Source organism: Protopterus annectens, chromosome 3.part0 (assembly GCF_019279795.1).
Source record: "Protopterus annectens isolate FY-2018-M chromosome 3.part0, PAN1.0, whole genome shotgun sequence".
Lineage (NCBI taxonomy): Eukaryota > Metazoa > Chordata > Ceratodontiformes > Protopteridae > Protopterus > Protopterus annectens.
Window position 1 is genome coordinate 400,916,846 of NC_056731.1, and position 20,924 is coordinate 400,937,769.

At 43.6% G+C, this 20,924-nt stretch overlaps 1 protein-coding gene across 1 annotated transcript in view; it reads left to right on the forward strand.

Annotated features, from left to right (window-relative positions):
* The first annotated feature begins 13,034 nt into the window (after positions 1-13,034).
* Positions 13,035-20,924, forward strand: part of TMEM170B (transmembrane protein 170B) — a 164,998-nt gene continuing 157,108 nt past the window's right edge. The window contains exon 1 of the mRNA XM_044064851.1: positions 13,035-13,422. Within this exon, the coding sequence (XP_043920786.1) occupies positions 13,254-13,422 (169 nt within the window). The 5' untranslated portion in view covers positions 13,035-13,253. The remainder of the gene's footprint in view (positions 13,423-20,924) is intronic.

Consider the following 20,924-nt stretch of genomic DNA (forward strand, 5'->3'; position numbering starts at 1 on the left):
CCCATTTGCCCTACTAATCTCTCTTCTCTTACCTATCTCACACTTTTTTCCAACCCTTGTTATACCTCTCACACACACTCCACTACATCTTACCATCAACCTCACTTCCCATCCTACTCATCCATTTCACATGAACTCTTTACCTCTAACCCAATCTATTTCTTCAAACTAAAACTGCTCCTAACCCAACCCCCCTGTACTCCCCTCTTAAACGGTACCAGAAAATCACTACTCTCACACAACCCAAGCTACCCTTGCCCAACACACTGCCTCACTGTTCTACTCCACCACATCTCTCTCTCACTAGCCGGCGACTTCCACCCCAACTCCGGACCCATCCCTAACATCTATCTGACCAAACCCTCCACACAACCCACAAACTCAAAGTCCATTTGCCTTACAACACTTAATACACAAAGCCTAAAAAACAAAATCACTAACCTCCATGCCTGGTTCTCCCATAACACCCCGACATTACCACTGTTTCTGAAACCTGGCTGAAAACCTATATAAAAGACAGTGAAATCCTACCACCAGGTTTCCAAATCATTTTCAATGACAGAGCCCACAAAAAAGGAGGTGGAGTAGCAATAATCTACCCCACCTCCCATACAATAACTCCCTACTCCAATAAAATACCAACTTTTGCCAATGCTGAAATTATAATAGGTTTCTAAAAAATAAACATCCACAAGTCCATATGTATCACTGCCCTCTATATTTCCCCTGGTGATAATATCAAAACTCATCCTGTCCTGGTTCTCCTCCAATATAAAAAATGAAACCTATATACTTGGTGATACCAACATCAACTGGAATACTATTAACTCGGAAGCCCCATCCCACACAATCAACCTGTACAACTTCTCCCAACAAATACAATCTCCAACCAGACCAAATAAAGATGGTACCTCTGGTACCATCATTGACTGGATCCTAACAATTCACCCAAACCTTATCACCAAAGCCGGAACATTACCTGATCCTCTCAGCAATCACCTACCAGCCTTCACTGACCGTCTCCCATCTTCACTGCATAAACAACACCACTACATTCAAACCCACAACCTCTCCTCTTTCAACCCTCTAACTTTCTCTGAATGCTTAAACCATACTGACTGATCTCCTCTAAAAAACATTCCTGTAGATGATGCTGTTTCCTACTTTAACCACATATTCCTAACCCTTCTCAATCAGCAAGCCTCCCCTCAAACCAAATGCATCAAAACCAATCCTTGCCTATGGTTATCAAAAGATATTACACTAGCCTTGCACCAAAGGGACAAAAAAAATGGAAGCAACATCAAAAACATAAAAACCCTAACACCCTCCTAAAGTATAAGCAACTATGAAACTCCACAAAAAACTAATAATTAAAGACCACAAAGCCCATTACTCCAAACTCCAGTCCCTGCACTCAACAAATCCCCAAAATTACTCATCCGTGCTGCATCCTGGCAACAAAGAAAAGCCCTGTCCAGACCCCAACCTTGAAACAGCCAGCCAGTTCAATTCATTCTTCATAGACTGCATAGGTAAACTGCCAGCCTCCTTCCCACCCCCTCCTCCACCACCACCCCATCATCAACCTTCCTCCACATCCTTCTGCCTCAAGCCCATCCCCACAAGCATTATAAAAATACTTCTCCTCAAACTCAAACCCTGTCGCAATGCACCAAGCAGCCTTCCACCCTCCTTCCTCAAACTATCTGCAGACAGCATTGCCTATCCCATCTCTATTCTTATAAATAGATCCATACAAGAATCATACTTCCCTTCTATCTGGTGCCATGCTTACATCATCCCCCTCCACAAAGGTGGCAAAAATACTGATACTACCAACTTCAGGCCTACTGCCATCCTTTCCTCTCTTTCTAAAATACTAGAGAAAACAATACAAGCAGAACTCATGGCACACCTAACACTAAACAATCTCCTCTCCTCTACCCAACATGGCTTCCGTCCTGGCTACAGCACCATAACTGCTCTTCTTTCCTTTCTTGAAACCATAAACCTAGAACCCGACTCAGGCAAGTTTGTATCCACACTGTTCCTAGATCTGTCAAAGGCCTTTGACACCATCTCACACATCCTAATTATATCCCTACTCCCCATCCTACACCTCTCTCCCACCACCATCACCTGGTTTTCCAGCTATTTGTCCAAACGGTAACAAGCTGTCCAATGGAAAATTTCAACCTCCCCCTTCCTTTCCACTCCCACAGGTGTCCCACAAGGTTCTGTTCTTGGACCTCTTCTCTTCAACCTATTCATGAACAATTTAACCAATCCATCCCAGACTCATCTATCATCCAATATGCAGATGACTCAACAATCATCTGCTCAGCCTTCTTCCCCTCCGAGCTCCTAGGAAAAACCCAACAAGCCTTCTCCAAAACATAAACCTGGATGCAGTCTAACCATCTGGCACTAAATGCAAATAAAACCAAACTAATGTTTTTTCCCCTACCAAAAACCCCATTGACAAATCCACATTCACCATACAGAGCCAAAACAACACCCTCCTTGAAATTGTTCCAAACACCAAGCTTCTTGACATCATTATCGATGAAGAACTAAAATTTGACACCCACATCCACTCCACAATCAAGAAACTCCACTGTTAGGTCACCTCTACAGGCACAACTGCTTCCTAAGCCACTCTACCTGTCAGACTCTTGCATCCATTTTCCTACTCCCCTCCCTTATGTATGGTGCCCCTCTTTTCACCAATCTCTATCTTGGCCTTCGGTCCAAACTTGAATCATGCTACCACAAGATCTCCAAATTTGCAACCAATTCAAAAAACCCATCTCACCACTGCCACTCCCTCCTCACCCTCAACTGGCTTCAGCTACCAAACTACCTCAGTTACCTACAACTCACCATTGCTCACAAGCTCATCTTTAAACCTGCCAATTGACCAGCTTTCACTACTTCCTTAAAACCTTACATTCCCAACTGCTCACTCAGATCCAAAAACCAAAATCTCCTTCAGGTTCACAAACCTGCATGAACTCCTGACCAGTTACTGCTGTCCCACTCCTTAGCTAAACAGGAGAGCTCTCTCCCCACACACCTACGCAATAACCTACCTAACCATAAAAAATTCAAATCTCAGCTACTGTCTCATCTTTCTTCCAAATGGGAATGCCTTTGCCACACTCCAACTTAAACCCCTCCTCCCTCATTCCACCTTGCACTGATTCATCAAACTACCTTACTATTACTTCATCCCACCCAAAACAATCCCTCCCCTACTAAAAACTATGTTTTCTCCAATATCTATTGTACTATACTCTCCAATCTCAAATATACTATTACCCTCTCCATGCATAATATTTTCCTAACCTACTAATGGCTAGTAGCTATATAGTTTGAAATGTTAAACCTACAATTGAGTTTATAACAAAAATATTCACTTTATGTAAATGTTGAAATTTCTGTATTGAATTGTCTTTTAATTTTTGTAACACTGTGACAAGCCAATTGCAAATATCATGGAGTTTATCTGTAAATGTTTAATTAGCTGTATGAACTCCTTTTGTAACATGTGAAATGTAACTTGCAATTATTGTTGAGCTTTTCTCCCCGGACCTCCACTGAAAATGGGCTCTTCTTGGCCCAGTGGACTTCCCCGGTCACCAAACTTAAATAAATAAATAAATCTCAAGCTCACTGCATGGCTTCTCTAATTTCCATGATTGCCAGGCATCCATCCCTTTCTTCTCCTGTCCGACAAATTATTGTTGCTCAGCACAAACATTCTACTAAAAAGCTGTATCCATGTAAGTGGGAAAAATTAGCTAACGGAGCCCTTTAAAGTGGACTAAACCCTTATACCAGTCCTAGTCATTAGATTTCCTGGCTACCCTTTACCAATCCAGTTCCTCTGCTTCAACAATTAAAGTTCATCTAGCCTCAATTTCCAACTTTCATATGGGTTTTAATGATGCGCCTCTAATGTCACACAAACTTTGTAAAGGGTCTCCTAATGTTACAACCTACATTTTAGGAACCCATTCCTCCTTGAGATCTAACTTCAGTTCACCAGGGTCTTACTATTAATCCTTTCAAACCATCAACAACTTGTGACTTCATATATTTGTCTTAGAAAACTTTATTTTTGGTGGCTATTACATCTGCCAGAAGAGTATCTGAGCTGCAGGCCTTATCCTGCAAACCTCCCTATTTAATATTTCACAACGACAGGGTTGCCCTTAGGACAAATCCAACCTTTTTAGCAAAGGTTGCTTCGCAATCTAACATTAAACAAACTCTACAACTGCCAGCCTTCTTCTCAAATTTTTCTAATAAAAGGGAATATGCCCTTCACTCACTAGATGTCCACAGACAGTTATGTATCTATCTTCACAGGACAAAAGATTTTAGAAAATCTGACCAATCATTTGTGGCATTCTCCTCTCTTTCATTAGGTAATCCTGTTTCAAAGGTTAATGTGGCCAAATGGTTTAGAGACTGCATAACTTTCATCTCTCTTTCGACAAGACTCCAACTTTCACATTCAGTTAAAGCCATTCAACAAGAGCAATGGCAACTTCCTTAGTTTTTCATGCCAGAGCATCTTTGGACAATATCTGTACAATACCCAGTTGGTCTTCTCCTTATACCTTTATCACTCATTACAAATTGGATCAGGTCTCGAGGAAACGGGCATCACTTGGCTCGATGGTGCTTAGGAATATTCTTTCATGAAACCTCCCAAGACTAAAGTAGCTGGGGACTCTGTTCCACTGTCAAGGATTCAGTGAAGATTGACATCAGATAAAGAAGTTATGTCGTACCATAATGTTTCATCTGTAGTGTCGATCTTCACTAATCCTTGACATCCCCATCCTCCTTTCCCCAACCTGAGACTCTTGGTGGACCAGATTTTCAATAGCTAGCTTCATATTAAGGATGTATAATCTGGTCTCCGACTATTATATGTATTATTTAACTATAAATTCTGCTCGTCTGTCTTCTACTATGTTGAGCAAACTTGATCTGAGGTAATTTTCAAGAGGAACACTATGGGTAGGGCCTGGCTCAAGATTTTGAAAGGCAGGAGCAGGAATAAATGGCCGAGTTGGTGCCGAGGCTCAGAACCGAGCCCACTGTCACGGATTAGAGATTGACAACACAGATGGAACATTATGGTAAGACATAACTTCTTTTTGTGTCTAATCTGGTACATAGTTGTAGACCAGACACTGACTCTTTGTTAATGCTGCAGCATACTGCACCCACCTCTGCTTTATATGATCATCCACTGAAGCTGATTCTACCAATGGCTCCTAAACTGGCACTTCTTCCATGGCTGGCTCCAGTCTAGCTGTCTGATAGCAGTTTTCCTCCAGATGTCTCCATAAAATCATGTCATGCAGAACTGCACAATTAGCAAATATCTTGCTGCAAGTTTCTGAATCTAGGCAGAGGAGGGAGGCCTTCATCAGTCTGAACACACACACACACTCAATGATGTTTAAGATCTAGGACAGAACGGAGTTGTATATCATCTTGGCCATACTTTGTGGGTTTCTTACAGGAGTCATTAGCCATGTCTCCAAAGCATATCGAACATCACCAATAAAATGCCTCTGTAGGAAGTTGCCCCACAAAGATTCATGGTGCAAGTCAGATGTGGAAATGTTAGGAATTGACAAAATGCAGACACATTGTGTGTAATATACTGTGCACTACACACTAACTGGCAGTTGGTAACAGTGGAGGTTGGGTAGGTTATAATGTGGAGTTCAGGCAGATATTAATATGATTAAGTAGTATAGGTTAGTACAGAATTTTATTTATATGAACAACATTTTTTCTGTTTGGAAGGATGTAAGATTTGAATCTAGTCTAATAGCCAGTGAGAGTGAATTCTGTACCTGGCTACTGCCCCAAGTACAGTGACTCTCCAAAAAAGAAGTTATGTACTCACCATAATGTTTCATGTTTGTTGTCCAATATCTCCCCTTTAGTCTTGCTACCTTGGGTTTCGGCTCCGACTCGCCTATACTAAAGATCGAGAGCTTCTACTGGCTAGAGGCGGAATAGCTATCCCATAGTGCTTAGCGGCTATTCCCCAGATCTCGTTTGAGAAGGAAGGTTTCCACGATATGCACAATATCCAAAAAGATAATATCTGAAAAAACATATGGTTAAAAAATTAACAAGAAAGGGCAAGAAGGAAATCAGACCTTATCTGCCAATTTCTGAGAAAAAATTCCTCTAGATACTCCAGGAGGGGGATGGCTGGGAGGGATAGACTGAAGACAAGATACTGGACAACAAACATGGAATGTTATGGTGAGTACATAACTTCTTTATGTTATGTTGTCCCATCTTGCCTTCAGTCTTGCTACCTTGGGACAGAGTCCCCAGCACCTTTTTTTTGGGTGGCTCAAGGGAATAAACTCCTCAGGACAGTGGAGCCAAATGTTCTGGGAGGCCACATCTACTTTTTAATGAGTAGTAAAAGTATGAGGGTTAACCCATGTAGCAGCAGCACAAATTGAATCCAGTGGAAGTCTGGATTAAAAGACAATGGAGGTAGATACCGCTCTAGTTGAATGCCCTTTGATTTTCCCTGGCCATTCCTTGTTGTGGGAATCATAGACATATGTGATGGTTTCAGTAAGCCATTTGGACAAAGTAACTTTTGAGACTGCCAAACCATTTTTTTATTTTCTGAATAGGAGACAAACAATTGGTCTGACTTCCTAAATTCTTTGGTCCTGTGCAAGTAAAAACTTAACTGTGCACATCCAGTTGATGAAGATTATACTCTGCCTTGTTGCCATAGTTTGGAAAAAACACTGGTAATTCTATACTCTGGTTTAAACTGGCTTGAGAACAAACTTTCTGTAAAAAGGAAGGATTTGTTCTGAGGGAAACTATCTTTATGGAAGATCAAATAAGGTAGACGGATGGACAAGGCTTATAACTCTGACACTCTCCTGGCTGTAGTAATTGCTGTCAGGAAGAGTGTTTTCCAAGATAAAAATTTTAATGAACAAGATGATGCTGGTTCAATAGGGGGCAGAATCAAAGATAACAATACTAGGTTGAGGTCCCAAGGAGGAGGAGGAGGTTCTCTGACGGGAGGTCGTAACAGAAAAGTACCTTTTAGGAAGGCTTTGCATAGTCTATGAGACATTAGACTAGATCCTGATTCTCCCACATGATAATTAGAAATAGAACCTAACTGAACTCGGATAGTGGCTGCCGCTGCCCCTTGATTAAAGGTTTCTGTCAGAAATTCCAGGATTAGAGGTAAATGCTGTAAAAAGATCTATATGCCTTTTGTCAGCCTGAGAACCTCTTCCATTTGCTCGCATAGAGATTCCTAATCTTCTGCTTGTGCGAAGAGACTAGAATGTGACGAACTGCAGGGGACAATTCCGAAGTCTGGCTAGGAGTGGAAGTGGAGCAGCCAAGCTGTCAGTTTGAGGGTGTGGAATGCACGATGGAGCATTCCTGATTGATGTTTCAGGAGATCCAGCACTGGGTCCAGGATCCATGGGTCCTCCTGAAGGTAGGGCCAAAGGAAGGGGAACCAAATCGGACGAGGCCAGTTTGGTGCAATGAGAATTAACCGGCGACTCTCCAACTTTGCTTTCTGTATGACCTTTGAAATCAAGGAAAATGGGGGGAAAGCATAACGAAGAGCCAGGGGGCCAATTGTGCACCAGTGCATCCCTCAGTGACTCTCCCGGAGAGGAAGTTAGGGCAAAGTAGTTGCTGCATTTGGAACTAAAGGGAGTTGCAAATAGGTCACAGCAAGGCTGACCCGATTTGTGAAAAGTTTGGTTTGCAACTTCCTGACTGAGGGGCCACTCATGAGGCATGAGAATCGCTCTGCTTAGCCTGTCTGCTATAACTATAGATTTCCCGGGGATATGCATAGCTGTTAGAAAGCACTGAGAAGATATTGCCCATTGCCATACCCTCTGGGCCTCTCGACATAGAGGGTAGAATCTGGTCCCCCCTGCTTGTTGATGTACCAAACCACCGACATATTGTCTGTCTGAATTGCAATAGTCCCCTTGGGAAGAGAGTCCTGAAGTCCTTGCAACATCAGAAGCACAGCCCTCATCTCTAGGACACTGATATGCAAATGGTACTCGTGACCTTTCCAAACTCCTTGGACCATCTGTCCCAGATAATATCCCCCCTCCCTATCTGGGACACATCTGTGGTTACTGTAGCAATAGGTTGAGGAAGTACAAATGATCTGCCCATTGTTACCTGAGTGGAGTGAACCCACCACATTAAGTCCTTTTTGCAGGAAGGAGTTATGAAAATTTTGTGAGGCATGGGTAAGTCCTGCATGGACCACTGGGCGAAGAGCAGCCACTGCAGTATTCTCATGTGAAGTCGTGCCACAGGAAGTAGTGTTATCGTCGCTGCCATAGAGCCTAGGACTTTCAGCACAAATCTTGCCTGTACTCTCTTCTTGTTGAGTAAAATAGTCACTTGACTGCGAAGCGTCTGTATCCTTTCTTGAGATAGCTTTGCCAACATGTCATTGTATTTAAATCTGCACCAATGAATGTAATATGCTGTGATGGCAACAAGGCAGATTTTTCTGTATTTATAGTAATGCCTAGTTTTGAGAAAAGATAAATGGTATAGTTTCTTGCTTTGATCAGTAGTTGCTTGGTGGTGGCAGTTAGGAACCAGTCATCTAAGTATGGAAACACCTGGAATCCTTGGAGTCTCAGATGGGCCATGACTACTGCCGTGCATTTGGTAAACACCCTAGGGCTGTGGTGAGTCCAAAGGGCAGAGCTCTGAACTGGTAATGACTGGCTCCCAGCCAGAAGCATAGAAATCTTGAGTGCCTGTTCATCTTTATGTGGTAGTATGCATCTTGAAGATCTAACGAGCACATCCGATTGTCTTTTTCCAGGAACGGGATTATAGACTGCAGTGTTACCATCTGGAACTTTGATTTTCTCATCGACTTTAGTCTGCTGAGATCCAATACGAGTCTCCAGTCCCCTGTCTTTTTTGGAACTAAAAGGAACCTTGAGTAAATTCCGGATCATAACTGGTCTGTGGGGACTTCTTGGATGACTCCTTTTTTCTAGCAACTTTTTTATTTCTAGTGTTACTTGATCCCTTTGACCAGGTGGAATGTCTGGGATATACTTTGGTGGACAAGGTGGACATTGGAAGGGAATATTATATCCTCTGGATATAATGGACTGTAATAATTTGTCTAGAGTCAAATTCAGCCTGGCTTCTGGGTAGAGTGATATCCTCCCCCCAACTGATGGCTGACAGACGGGCCTCCTTTTAGGAGCGCTGGAAGAGCCTACCAGAGAAATTATCTCTATTGCCCTGGATTTGCGGAGCCCCTCTGCTGCGTGGACGGCGTCTTCCATTGTTTCCCCCTCTGCCCCTGGGGGAAGGATCACCACGAGTGTAGGATAAGGCTCCTTTGGACTTACAGAGCCATATTTATCTGCCCTTTTGACCTTTTGGATAAGGTCTGGTAGGGGCAGAAAAATGGACTCCAAAGGCAGACAGTCTAATCGCCTTGTTGGCTCCTGGTGAGGGATTCCTTTACTTTAGGCCCAAACAATGACGAGCCATCAAAGGGAGCGTCAATAAAGGAAAGGAAGAACGGAAAAGTTCTGCAAACTCACAAAGACGCATCCAGGAATGTCTATGAAGAGCTATTACTGTGCCTACTGCCCTGCTCGCTCCATCAGCTGCATAACATATAAGCCGCATGGAGGAGTTAGATATGGAGGTTAAGGTTGCAAGCAGGGAGTTTATCAGAGAAGTCCTGGGTTGTAGCACCTTGCAGGGTATCTCCTAGCTCTTTTAGGAGATCACTCTGAAGTCACGTGAAATGCGACAAATAATTCAGTGACCGTAAAGTAAAGGTCGCTGAAGAGAACATACACTTCCCATATCTATCCATTGTAAGAGAATCCTTGTTCGGTGGATGAACAGATACAGAAGTTTCAGCTAACTCACTGCTGCCACCACTACTGCATCTAAGGGAACCCTTTAGTTAAGTATTGCCTATCTTCCGGGGCCGTAATGAACTTATTAGGCCTCCACGGAATGGGGTCCACCGAATCCAAAGAGTCCCACACCCCCCGGCTCACCAAACCCAGGAGAGGGTTGAAAGGTGGAGACACCCAAGAGGTGGAGGGACGAGAGTCAAATGCCTCCAGGTATATAGAGCCACCTTCAGAAGGGGAAAGGGACTTCCAGCCACCCCTCTGTTTAAGGATCTCCAGGATGTCTGAAAAGGAAACATTCTCGAAGGGGGACCTTGGGGACCCTTCTGAATCCTCTAAGTTGGAATCAGAAGTGACAGACTCAGGGGAGTCTATGTGTTTCCTCTTACACTGTCTCTTCCAAGGGACCTCCTCGGGGGGGGTGTTCCGGAGAGGTATCGGAAGAGGAGGATCCACCCATTGTGGCTTCCTGGGGCACGGACTCTCTATTCTTTGGTTTATGGAGAGGTAATGAAGAGGTGGACACCGGTCCATTAGGGGGAAGAGAGGCTGGAGCTGAAGGTGGAGTAGACTCAGAGGAGAGCACACTCCGCATCACCTCGAAGGCACCGCGGTCCTGGGCAGAGAGAGACTCCAGCCTCGAGAGACCAGGAGATCGCCTCGGCACTGAGGAGGGTGGCTCCGAGGCAGATGTGGGAGCCAAACTCACCTGAGCCGAGACACCGAGTGTAAGAGCTGGCTCCGACAAGGGTCCGACCTGATTCTCCCCCAAGAGCCGACCAGGGAGTGTCGGTCCCCAGGTCCCTCAATGGACTAAAGCATCGAAGAAACTGGAGCAGATGTCAGATCTGAGATATTAGTAGCGATTACTGGCTCTGGTGGCATTAGCACAACGACTTTCATACTCTCTGGCTCCAAACTCGTCCGAGTTGAAGGAGGAATAGGCATAGCATAAGGTACCATTGTTGACTCCAAGGTCCAGTGGGCTGGGCTCGAAAGAATTACAGCTAAGGCCCTGGTACGAAGCAACCTCTTCACTTCCCGTTCCACATCCTCATCTGATAACCTGGAGGATCTAAAGGAATGACTGGAAGACTTGTGGCTACCTGCCACCGACTGTAATAAAGGAGGGACTGGCACAGAGCGAACAGGCAACAAGGACGGTGACCAGTTCCTCTTCCGGCTCCGCAACGGCTCTGATGAGACAGATGGAGCCGAAGGAGAACCATGTTTTTCAGCTCCGATAACTCTTGGAGCCGAGAAGGCATCATGCCTGGTGCTGCTCTTTGGCTCAGACACTGGAGCTGATGAAGCAGACTTTGCAGTCTTGCCTGATTTCTTAATCTGATTTTCTTCATCCGGTTTCAATAAGCCCCTCAATATAAGCTTATTTGGACGGCGCAGTGGTGCAGCGGTAGCGATGTCACCTCACAGCAAGAGGTTTTCCACTTTGATTCTCAGCTGGGGTGCCTTCTGTGCAGAGTCTGCATATCCTCCCTGCATTTGTGTGGGTTTCTTCTGGGTGCTCCAGTTTCCTCCCATGTTACAAAGACATACATCTGGAGCCTTTCTCCCCGGGCCTCCGCTGAAAATTGGCTTTGTTCCAAGTCGGACTTTCCCGCTTAACAAATAATAAATAAAATTATTCCTCCTCTCCTGCAAGACCCTGGCACTAAAACTATGACAAATGGTACAGGAGTCTTGAAGATGGAGTGGACCCAGACAGTACACACTAGTGCGTCCATCAGTAATAGGCATCTTCTGTGTGCAGGAATCACAATTTTTGAATCCTGACTTATGCTCCTTAGCTGATGTCTTAGACATAGTAGCTGTAAGGAAAAAAAATTTCTCAATAAAAGTTAAAACAACAACTATAACTGTTATAAAGAGAAAGCAGCAAAGAAACAAGTATCTAAAATAAAGTACTATTTCTTTTTATTTAAAAGAGAAGAAAAAGGAGGGGAGGTGAAGTCCCTAAGCTAAACAACTATCTCCTCCAAAACGAAAATTCCTAAAAGACGTATAAAGAAAAATAAAGGGCAAGAATCCTCCAATATAAAAGTGATTCTTGTGGAGAAAATAAGACCCAAAGAAAGATAGCCGCAAAATAAACTTACAAGGTCTGAAAAGGGCTAAAAAATAGCACAAGAGTGTTACTATAGCACTAATACATAAAAAAAAAAATTGACAGAAAAGTTAGAAAAATACAAAAAATATTAAATTTTCCAAGCCTGAGCCAGTGAAGACAATCCCGAAGCTTCAAGTGGGAAATGAGATCTGGGGAATAGCCGCTAAACACTATGGGATAGGTATTCAGCCTCGAGCCAGTAGAAGCTCTCGACCTTTAGTATAGGCCGAGTCAAAGCCGAGGTTTCGGCTCCAAACCCAAGGTGAAGGCGAGATAGAACAACATAACATTGACTGATTTTTGTGGCCCACGTACAAATACGCACATGATTTTTTTATATATACAGTACATACAATGTTCAATGAGTGCTTATGTTTGTATAAATATGCACATCACACCTCAGATTTTCACAGAATGTCCAGATTTTTGCCTCATATTTTTTTGGTCCGTTCCTTATTAAATTTGTGGTTTTCTGGCAAATCATTGAGGATTTCAGTCACTCAGTAATGACATACATTTCAGTTTCAGACTTCATATACTTCCAAAATGGCATGCTAACGCAAATACTGTTATTATAGCATGGTTCTACGTTTATAAGACCAATATTTAAAACCTGCCCCTATTTTGGGCCTTTGTCCCTCACATTATTTTCAGTTTTGTCCAGATTTTTGCAGCAAGAGGTTGAGAGCTATAAGCAGTACAGAGTAACTTAAAAAGCAGCATCTGTCGTGCGGTGGTCTTTACAGGAAATCTCAAAAGCTAGTGTAACAACCATAGTAAACTCAAACTCGAAACTAAAAGCGTAAGTATGCATTATGCTCAGCTGTTAAAATGCCTTCAGCGCCTTAGAAGCGTAGCTTTCCTTTTCCTTATTAGACGTAAGGCCGACTTTTACGTACAAGAATTCGCAAAGCTGATAGGCTCCAGGAGTAGGGACTGCTTCTTGGAACATATAGTAGCTTTCTGTACAGTGGGTGTCATTGTGCGGGAGTGAGGGAATAGTTTTGTGGAGGGATGATGTCCCCTAAACTCAAGCTGGGGAGCTCGAGTTCCATTTCTTCCTCACAGCCGTAGGTGTAGCATTACTGATCCCCGGTTCGAGTGGCAGTTTAGCGGCTCCGCTCCCTGCAGCGTCCACCTCAATGCAGTCTCGGCGGTGCCGCAGCCCTGTGAACTGCGGTCTGAAGCCGGTAAAGGGACCCACGAAACAACGCACTATGGAGAAAAGGGCTGAATATAGTATAAACCTTTCGGTGCAGAAGGTTCTCAGCCTCTGGGCCAACAATGGCACTTCCCTGGAGCAGTTCACAGGTAAGTGTGACACAAAGTTACTATCAGCGCTTCTTTTACACGCGTTGAGTTGCGGGCTGTTTATAAGTAGTCTAGCTTCCGGTTACTGGACCAGTGGAATCTCGTTCTCTTGGTAGAGTTTATGACAGGTTGCCTTGGAACTGCCAGTTTTTTGTCTAGTTGCAAACGGATTTGGTACTCAGTGCCCTTATGGAGGTAGCATCATTGCATATGGTCAAGTAACTTGTTCCCGTGCATAGTGTTGAACCGTTTGCCTTATATTTGAGGATAACGCCTTAAATAATTATCAGCAAGGGGCCATAAACAGTAACACCTGTTAAAAATTGTTATAGTATTCCTTAAGAAAGATCATTAATAGAATCTGTGTTAATTCATACTTGCTGAAGACTAGACAAGTTTGTAGGTGTAACTTTTGACATGATTTTAATCATTTTTTAAAAATATTTTATTTAGTTCTTTATTGAACAACATTTTTTGAGGTGTAACCAGGAACATTTAAGACACAGTTGTAGGTTGTCAGTGAAGGCTCAGATAATTAAATTTGCCTTGTTCCCTGTTAGGGTTCTGGTTGGACTGTGGATGGTGGTTTCTAGTTACATTTCCTGGCTTGAAGTTTTTAGTTGTAGCTGTTTTCACACCGATTCCTCAAGGTAAACAAAACTCTGTCAAAGTCCTTTATTCAGAGACTTGCTTAGTGTTTCTGTTAAATTTAATGTGAGTAGTCTGTCACCCAGTGATACTGCAAGAGCTATTGAGGAGACTAATATCTGAGCTGTTTATTGAGAATATATGTAATTTGCCAGATTTACATTGTTTGCTTGATCTGCACCTACTTTGCAGCCCTCACTGTAGCCCCAGTTTCTCTTGAAATAAGTTTGGTTTGTCAAGTGACTATTTTAGATGTTCAAATTTTAATTCACAAGATTGAAAAGTGAACTATATATGGAGACTTGTATACTCAGTCCATCAGAAACCTGCTCTGCTTCCTCCTTCAGCAGTCATAATTATATAGGGCAAGGGGCACTCAAAAGTGTACTTCCTTTACCACACATATAGGTGTCAAGTACTGACCTATCACTTCCCGTAAAACAGTTTATAGCAGATGCTGTTAAACTGTATATGACCAATTTCATGAAAAAGCTCTGAATATGTAAGCAGTGGTAAATTCAGAAAAGCCAGGACGTATCTCCAGTGAAACTGAATTAATACTGTGTTCGTTTTTTTTTTTTTGTAAAGCAGCCATATCTTGTGGTGTAAAAATACAACAAAAGCATTTAGATAAAAATTACCAGCTACTCATTTAAGTGAGTTGTTTTGCCATGGTTGCTAATTTAGAATGGTTATTTATCCATTATTGTGACCTGTTGTAGTGCAGAAAAAAAATAAATCATTACATTTTGTTTGCCCGCATTCATTTACACATTTGAGATACAGCATAACAAAGATTATTGCTCTGAAGGCCAAAATCCATGCTTCACATCTTTTACAGTCAGTGATATTTAAGATAGTTCATTGATATATATTTTGCAGTTTTGTTTCATCTGATAAGTTGATGCTTCACTTTTTTTGCATATTTTTTCACACTTTCTTGAGGGATGTGACTTAGAATGTGAATGGAACTTGTCTCATTGTAATTTTATATGCTTTTCTCCTCGGGCCTCCGCTGTAAACGGGCAATTGTAGCCCAGTCGGACAAACCCAATCAACAAATATAAAATAAATAAATATGTATTTTATTTGGGTACATCCATCTTTTTTTATGATGCTAAGTAGGACATACATTTTTCTTGGAAATATTTGTAATTATTTCAGTTTACTCAATGAATTTCTTTATTGTGCCGCATTTGTTATTTTGACATTGTGCAGTAACTGTGCTCATTATAACCTGATTTTTAGCAGCCATAGTAGAGAAAACCTATTTTTTGAAGAAGCTGATAGTTGATTGTAGTGTCTTATATGGTCATATTTGTTTTCCAACAGAAAGAATCTTAACTTCAACTTTGTATGCTAATCTGTAACATACATGTTTAAGGAAAACTGGATATTAGTCCTCCCATGCCAACATATTACATAACTATTAACATTTCAGTAAAATTATTAGCTAAAACAAAAGTTCTCAGCAGTCTTAATTGACATTTGTGCACACTATCACCATCCTGTTTGAAATTGTCTATCTGATGTTGTAAATCTTTATTTATTGCTTACTATTAGGACCTCGGTTCCGTCCTCTGAACTAATAACTCCCGCAAGCCGAAAACTCTCAGCTAAGGACCTACCCACAATGCCCGTCTCCTAGATACTCCAGATCTCGTTTACCGCGTTCCTAGTTAGACATGTTAGCCATCTTTCTCAAAGCTAAGTAGTATTTTGTTGTTTTTATGACAATTTTTCGTCTGAATTTCAAAATTTTTAGTCAAGTTAGTCTTTTATCACTGTTGCTTATAACCTAGGCCTGTTTCCTACCCTTTTTCTTGGTAATTTAATGTTTTACCTCTTTTGACTGTCCCTATCTCCTGTCTTTGACAGGCTCCTTTTACTAGTGGTATTCCTTAACATAACTCCACTGGTATTTCTTCCTTATTTTTTTCTACAGGATAGCATTGTTTTCCTTACCATGTCAGACAAAGCTAAGTTGTGTTTTAAACAGTGTGGCAAGTGTGGACATAAGATGCCTAACTCAGATACACATGTTCTTTATGTCTACTGTTTGGCCGTGGATCATTTGAAAGCTGATTGTGACATCTGTGCTGGTTTTACTAATCGGACACTAACAGAACGTAAGACTAAACTTATTTTAAAAGGTTTACTCAAGACACCTTTCTCGGAGGCTCTGTCTGGGTCAGACACCTTTCTCGGAGGCTCTATCTGGGTCGGAGGTCTCACCCCCTCCTAAGACCAAAAAATATAAGGAAAAACCAGAGTTGTTCCTGCATCTCTCTCAGTTATGGAACCGAGTTGGCTCCATGATTACTGGCAGCCTCGGTGCAGACCTCTTTGGCACCAGGATCTGTGTCCTCTCCCTCGGTGCCAACCAAGGTATTCACTCCTATTTCTGTCCTAAACACAGCACCACTGACTTCGGTTCCTACATCGGCTCCAATGACTGTTCATGCCTCGGCTCCATCCCTGTCCACAGTGCCAACAGTTTCCTTGGCTCCATGGGCTCCAATGACTGCACATGCCTTGGCACCATCTCTGGCCACGGTGCCAACAGTTTCTTCGGCTCTTTCGGCTCCAAAATTCGATTACCTGCCAAGGACAAGATATTCTACTTACGACCCTTTCTTCAGGCAGAGGTTTAGCCCCTTTCAAGAAAGACCTGATTCCCCTTCTGCAGCCTCTTTTAGATCCACTAGGAGTTTTTCTGAGCTAGACCTAGTGCGGATTGTGGACCAACTTCTGGTAGCTAGGGGGTTGTCTATTCCAGCTAGACCTTTCTGTCCCTTCTGGCTCAGAGTCTGTTATCTCATCTTCTCCTGCTTATCCTCTCCGAGCACCCGCTTCGGTACATACCGTCTCGGCTCCCACAGCAGTGCCTCCCCTGTCGGCACCAAACATCCAGCTGTGATGGAGCTGATGCTTTCTTGGAGCGGTGCTTAGACTGTCTGTACCTTGTTACCTAACCCCGTGCCTATTTTCTCGCTGGCATCCTCTATGTCCACTGTTCCGATGGCTTCCAGTTCTCTTATAACTGGAAGTGGGCTCGGGTGCGCCTGCTGTACAGGTGATGGATAGGTCCCTTCACTCCGAAGGCTCACAACCAGCCCCTAGGACACCACTATCAGAACCCCCTGTGAAGGGAACCCCTTCTCCGGAGTCCTTCTCAGAAGATCCCACTGGCGAGCCACCCCGGAAGAAAATGTGCAAGAGGAAGCACCTTGACTTCCCAGAGGAATATATCGCAGAAGACAGTGATTGTGATGAAGGGGAAGGATCCTCTTGTTCTCATCCAGACGACGTTTCATTTGGAGACATTCGCAAAATCCTCAAATAACGGGGGGAATGGAAGTCCTCTAACCCTTCTTCTGAGGAATCTGTGTTTCTGTAGGTCTTCCATGCCCGGCCATCTACTTCCTGGGTGACACCACCAGCAGATGATCTTGTTAAACTAATTGTACAGTGTGCCTGGAAGGCCCCAGACAATGTAGAACCTGTCCCCCTGGAGGCCGGTCAAAAATTTTATCTATACCTGAAGACCAGCCCCACTGGTCCAAGCAGCTGACAGTTGATTCTATGGTCATGGTGGCAGCCACCAAGAGGAAACTGGCAGAAGATAGTTCCTCTGTCCAGCTTCCAAACAGGGAGTCCCAGACCATGAACAGACTAGGGAAGTGGACCTGTGCTTCAGCAGCCTTTGCCATTCAGTTGCTGAATTATCTGGCACACATTACTCACCTTAAAAGAGATCTAATTTCTGAAATGTCTTCCTCTTTGGTATGGGTACTACCTGATGAGGTGCGTGACACTGTCACCTCGTAGCTAGCTATCCTTGTGTCCATCTCAAACTCCTCGATGCATTTTGATATCTCACACCCGAGGGGGCAGCTCGAACTGCCGCATCTGGTGTTGTCATGAGATGTAATGCTTGGATCTGATTGTGTAATTTCGCAGATCCCTTTAAATCTTCCTTCGTTAACACTCATGTTGATGAGACTGCACTTTTTGGACCCAAGGTACGTGACACACATGCACATAGTGAGAAAGATGGAAATACCTTGTCTGCTGTAGGCATATGCTTTTCAAACCCCCAGAGGTCCTACTCCAGGAACTAGAAGGGGGGAAACATATGGTTCAAGAAATCCTTAGTGCCAAAAAAGACAGGGGACTGGAGACCAATCCTGGATCTCAGCCTACTGAACAAATTTATCAAACCTCAAAATTTCCGGATGGTCACAGTACAGTCCATTCTCCCTTTCTGAGGGAGGGACAATTGGATGTGCTCTATAGGACCTACATGATGCGTACTACCACATAAAGATGGATCACCGCTCCCGGAGGTTTCTCTGCTTCCAGTTGGAAGCCAATCACTACCAGTTCAGGGCACTGCCATTTCTGTCTCTCAACCCCCCCCCCCCCCCCCGAGTGTTCACCAAATGTATGGCAGTTGTGGTAGCCCATCTTCGACCTCAAGCATTTCCGGTGTTTCCCTATCTAGACGACTGGCTCCTTACCGCTCTGACCAGGAATCTCCTAGTCCGCAGTCTCTCTTACACTCAAGATCTCGCTCTCCGCTTGGAGATTACAATCAACAAAGACAAATCTCAGATGTCTCCAACGAAGACACTGGAATTTATTGGAGAGGTCTTGCACTCAAGATCTCGCTCTCCGCTTGGAGATTACAATCAACAAAGACAAATCTCAGATGTCTCCAACGAAGACACTGGAATTTATTGGAGAGGTCTTGGACACAACATCCTGTCAAGCTTCTCTTCCCCCCTCACAGGCTTTTGAAAATCAAGACCTTCTTCTTCACACGTTTGTACCAGCAAGTCTTGTACTGCAACTCTTGGGCTCCATGGCAGCTGCCATGCACATGAGAATCCTGCAGTGGCTCCTTTCCACAAAATGGTCATTGTAAAACCACCCACTCGACCACATGATACGCATTACAAACCATTGCAAGGAGGAAATGCTGTGGTGGATGGAGCCAAAAAAGAATCTTTGGTGTCGACCATTCTCTTCCCCAACCCATGGCCACAGCAACCACGGATACTTGGTGGGGGTCATTTCCAGGGAAAGACTGTCCAAGACACCTGGACCCCCCCCTCCTCAAGGCCAACTTGCACATAAATGTCCTGGAACTGAGGACAGAACTGAGGACAGTTCTCTTAGCGTTGCAAGTGTTTCATGCATCCCTGCCTTCGGGGACCATTGCAGTTCATTCAGACAAGTCAGTTGTCTGGTATATCAACAAGCAAGGCAGAACCAGATCTTACAGGGGGTGTTGGGAAGACATGAGGATTTGACACTGGGCGATAGCTTCCAATCGCTTTCTTATAGCAATGCACATTCCCGGGAGTTCCAACCTTATTGCGGGCAGTCTGAGCAGGAACATCCTGATTCCTCATGAATGGTCCCTCAATCCTGTAATAGCAGCTTGGATCTTCCAACATTGAGGCAAGCCTTGCTGCGACCTGTTTGCTTCCCCCCCAAATTCCAAATGCAGGAGCTATTTTGCCTTGATCCCCCCTCAGCGGGAACCACCGAGGGATGCTCTAATGCACGATTGGCCCCCGGGTCTTCTGTATGCTGTTTCCCCTCATTCCAGAATTTCTCCTGAAAGCTCAGAGGTTGAAAAGCAGTGATCCTTATTGCTCCCTACTGGCCAAGTCAAGTCTGGTTCCCATTTCTATGGCCTCATCTGATTCACAGCCCGTGGATCCTGGATCATTCCCAGGACCTGTTATCCCATCCTCGGGGATTGATTAGTCCGAACCTGCACGGTCTCAAGCTCACAGCCTGGTTCCTCCACTTCCAATGATTGCCAGACTGCCTGACATCCCATCTCCTGTTCGTGAAATTCTTCTGGCCTCACACAAACCTTCCATTAGAAAGGTTTATTCTAGTAAATGGACTAGGTTCTCTATTTGAGCCAAAGGCCAGAACTTGGACCCTTTCTCTATGCCTATTCAAAAGATTCTGCAATACCTGACTACTCTCCTGCATGCAGGAGCCTCAGCTTCAACGATCACTGTACATTTAGCAGCTATCGCCAATTTTCATAATGGTCTTGAAAATTCTTCAATTATGTCACTCTGCCTATGCAAGACTGTTTTGAAGGGAGTATTACGTGTTAAACCTCTGGTCAAGCCTCCCTTAGATCCCTGGGACTTGATTTTGGTGCTTCAATCTCTTACAGGCTCTCCCTTTGAACCCTTTGATTCATGTGATTTGAAATTTTTGTCATGGAAAACCATACTTCTAGTAGCACTCACCTCAGCAAGAAGAGTATCTGAGCTGCAGGCCTGAGTGTCAAGAGTCCTTACTTGATCTTCCACACGAATAGGGTGTCCCTTCGTACTGACCCTTCCTTCTTGTCCAAGGTCATTTCTGTTTTTTTTCATTAACCAATTTATTGATCTGCCGTTTTTTTTTTCCCCCAAGGCATTCTAATAGAGGTGAGTACCTTTTGCACACCCTTGATGTACACCGACAGCTACGTTGTTATTTGGACAGGACTAAATCTTTCAGGAAAATGGACCAGTTGTTTGTGGCCTTCGCAGGACGCAGATTGGGTAAACCTATTTCCAAAGTGACTTTATCCTGTTGGCTTAGAAATGTCATTACCTTAATCTACCAACAGAATAATCTACCCGTACCTTCCAGAATAAAGGCTCATTCTACCAGATGTACGGCTATCGCTGTAGCTTTTCATTCCAGAGCCTCTATGGATGATATATGTGCAGCAGCCACGTGGGCAAGACCTCATACCTTCATATCTCATTACAAATTGGATTTGGCCTCCAGGGGACGAGCATCTTTTAGTTCTGTGGTGCTCAGGA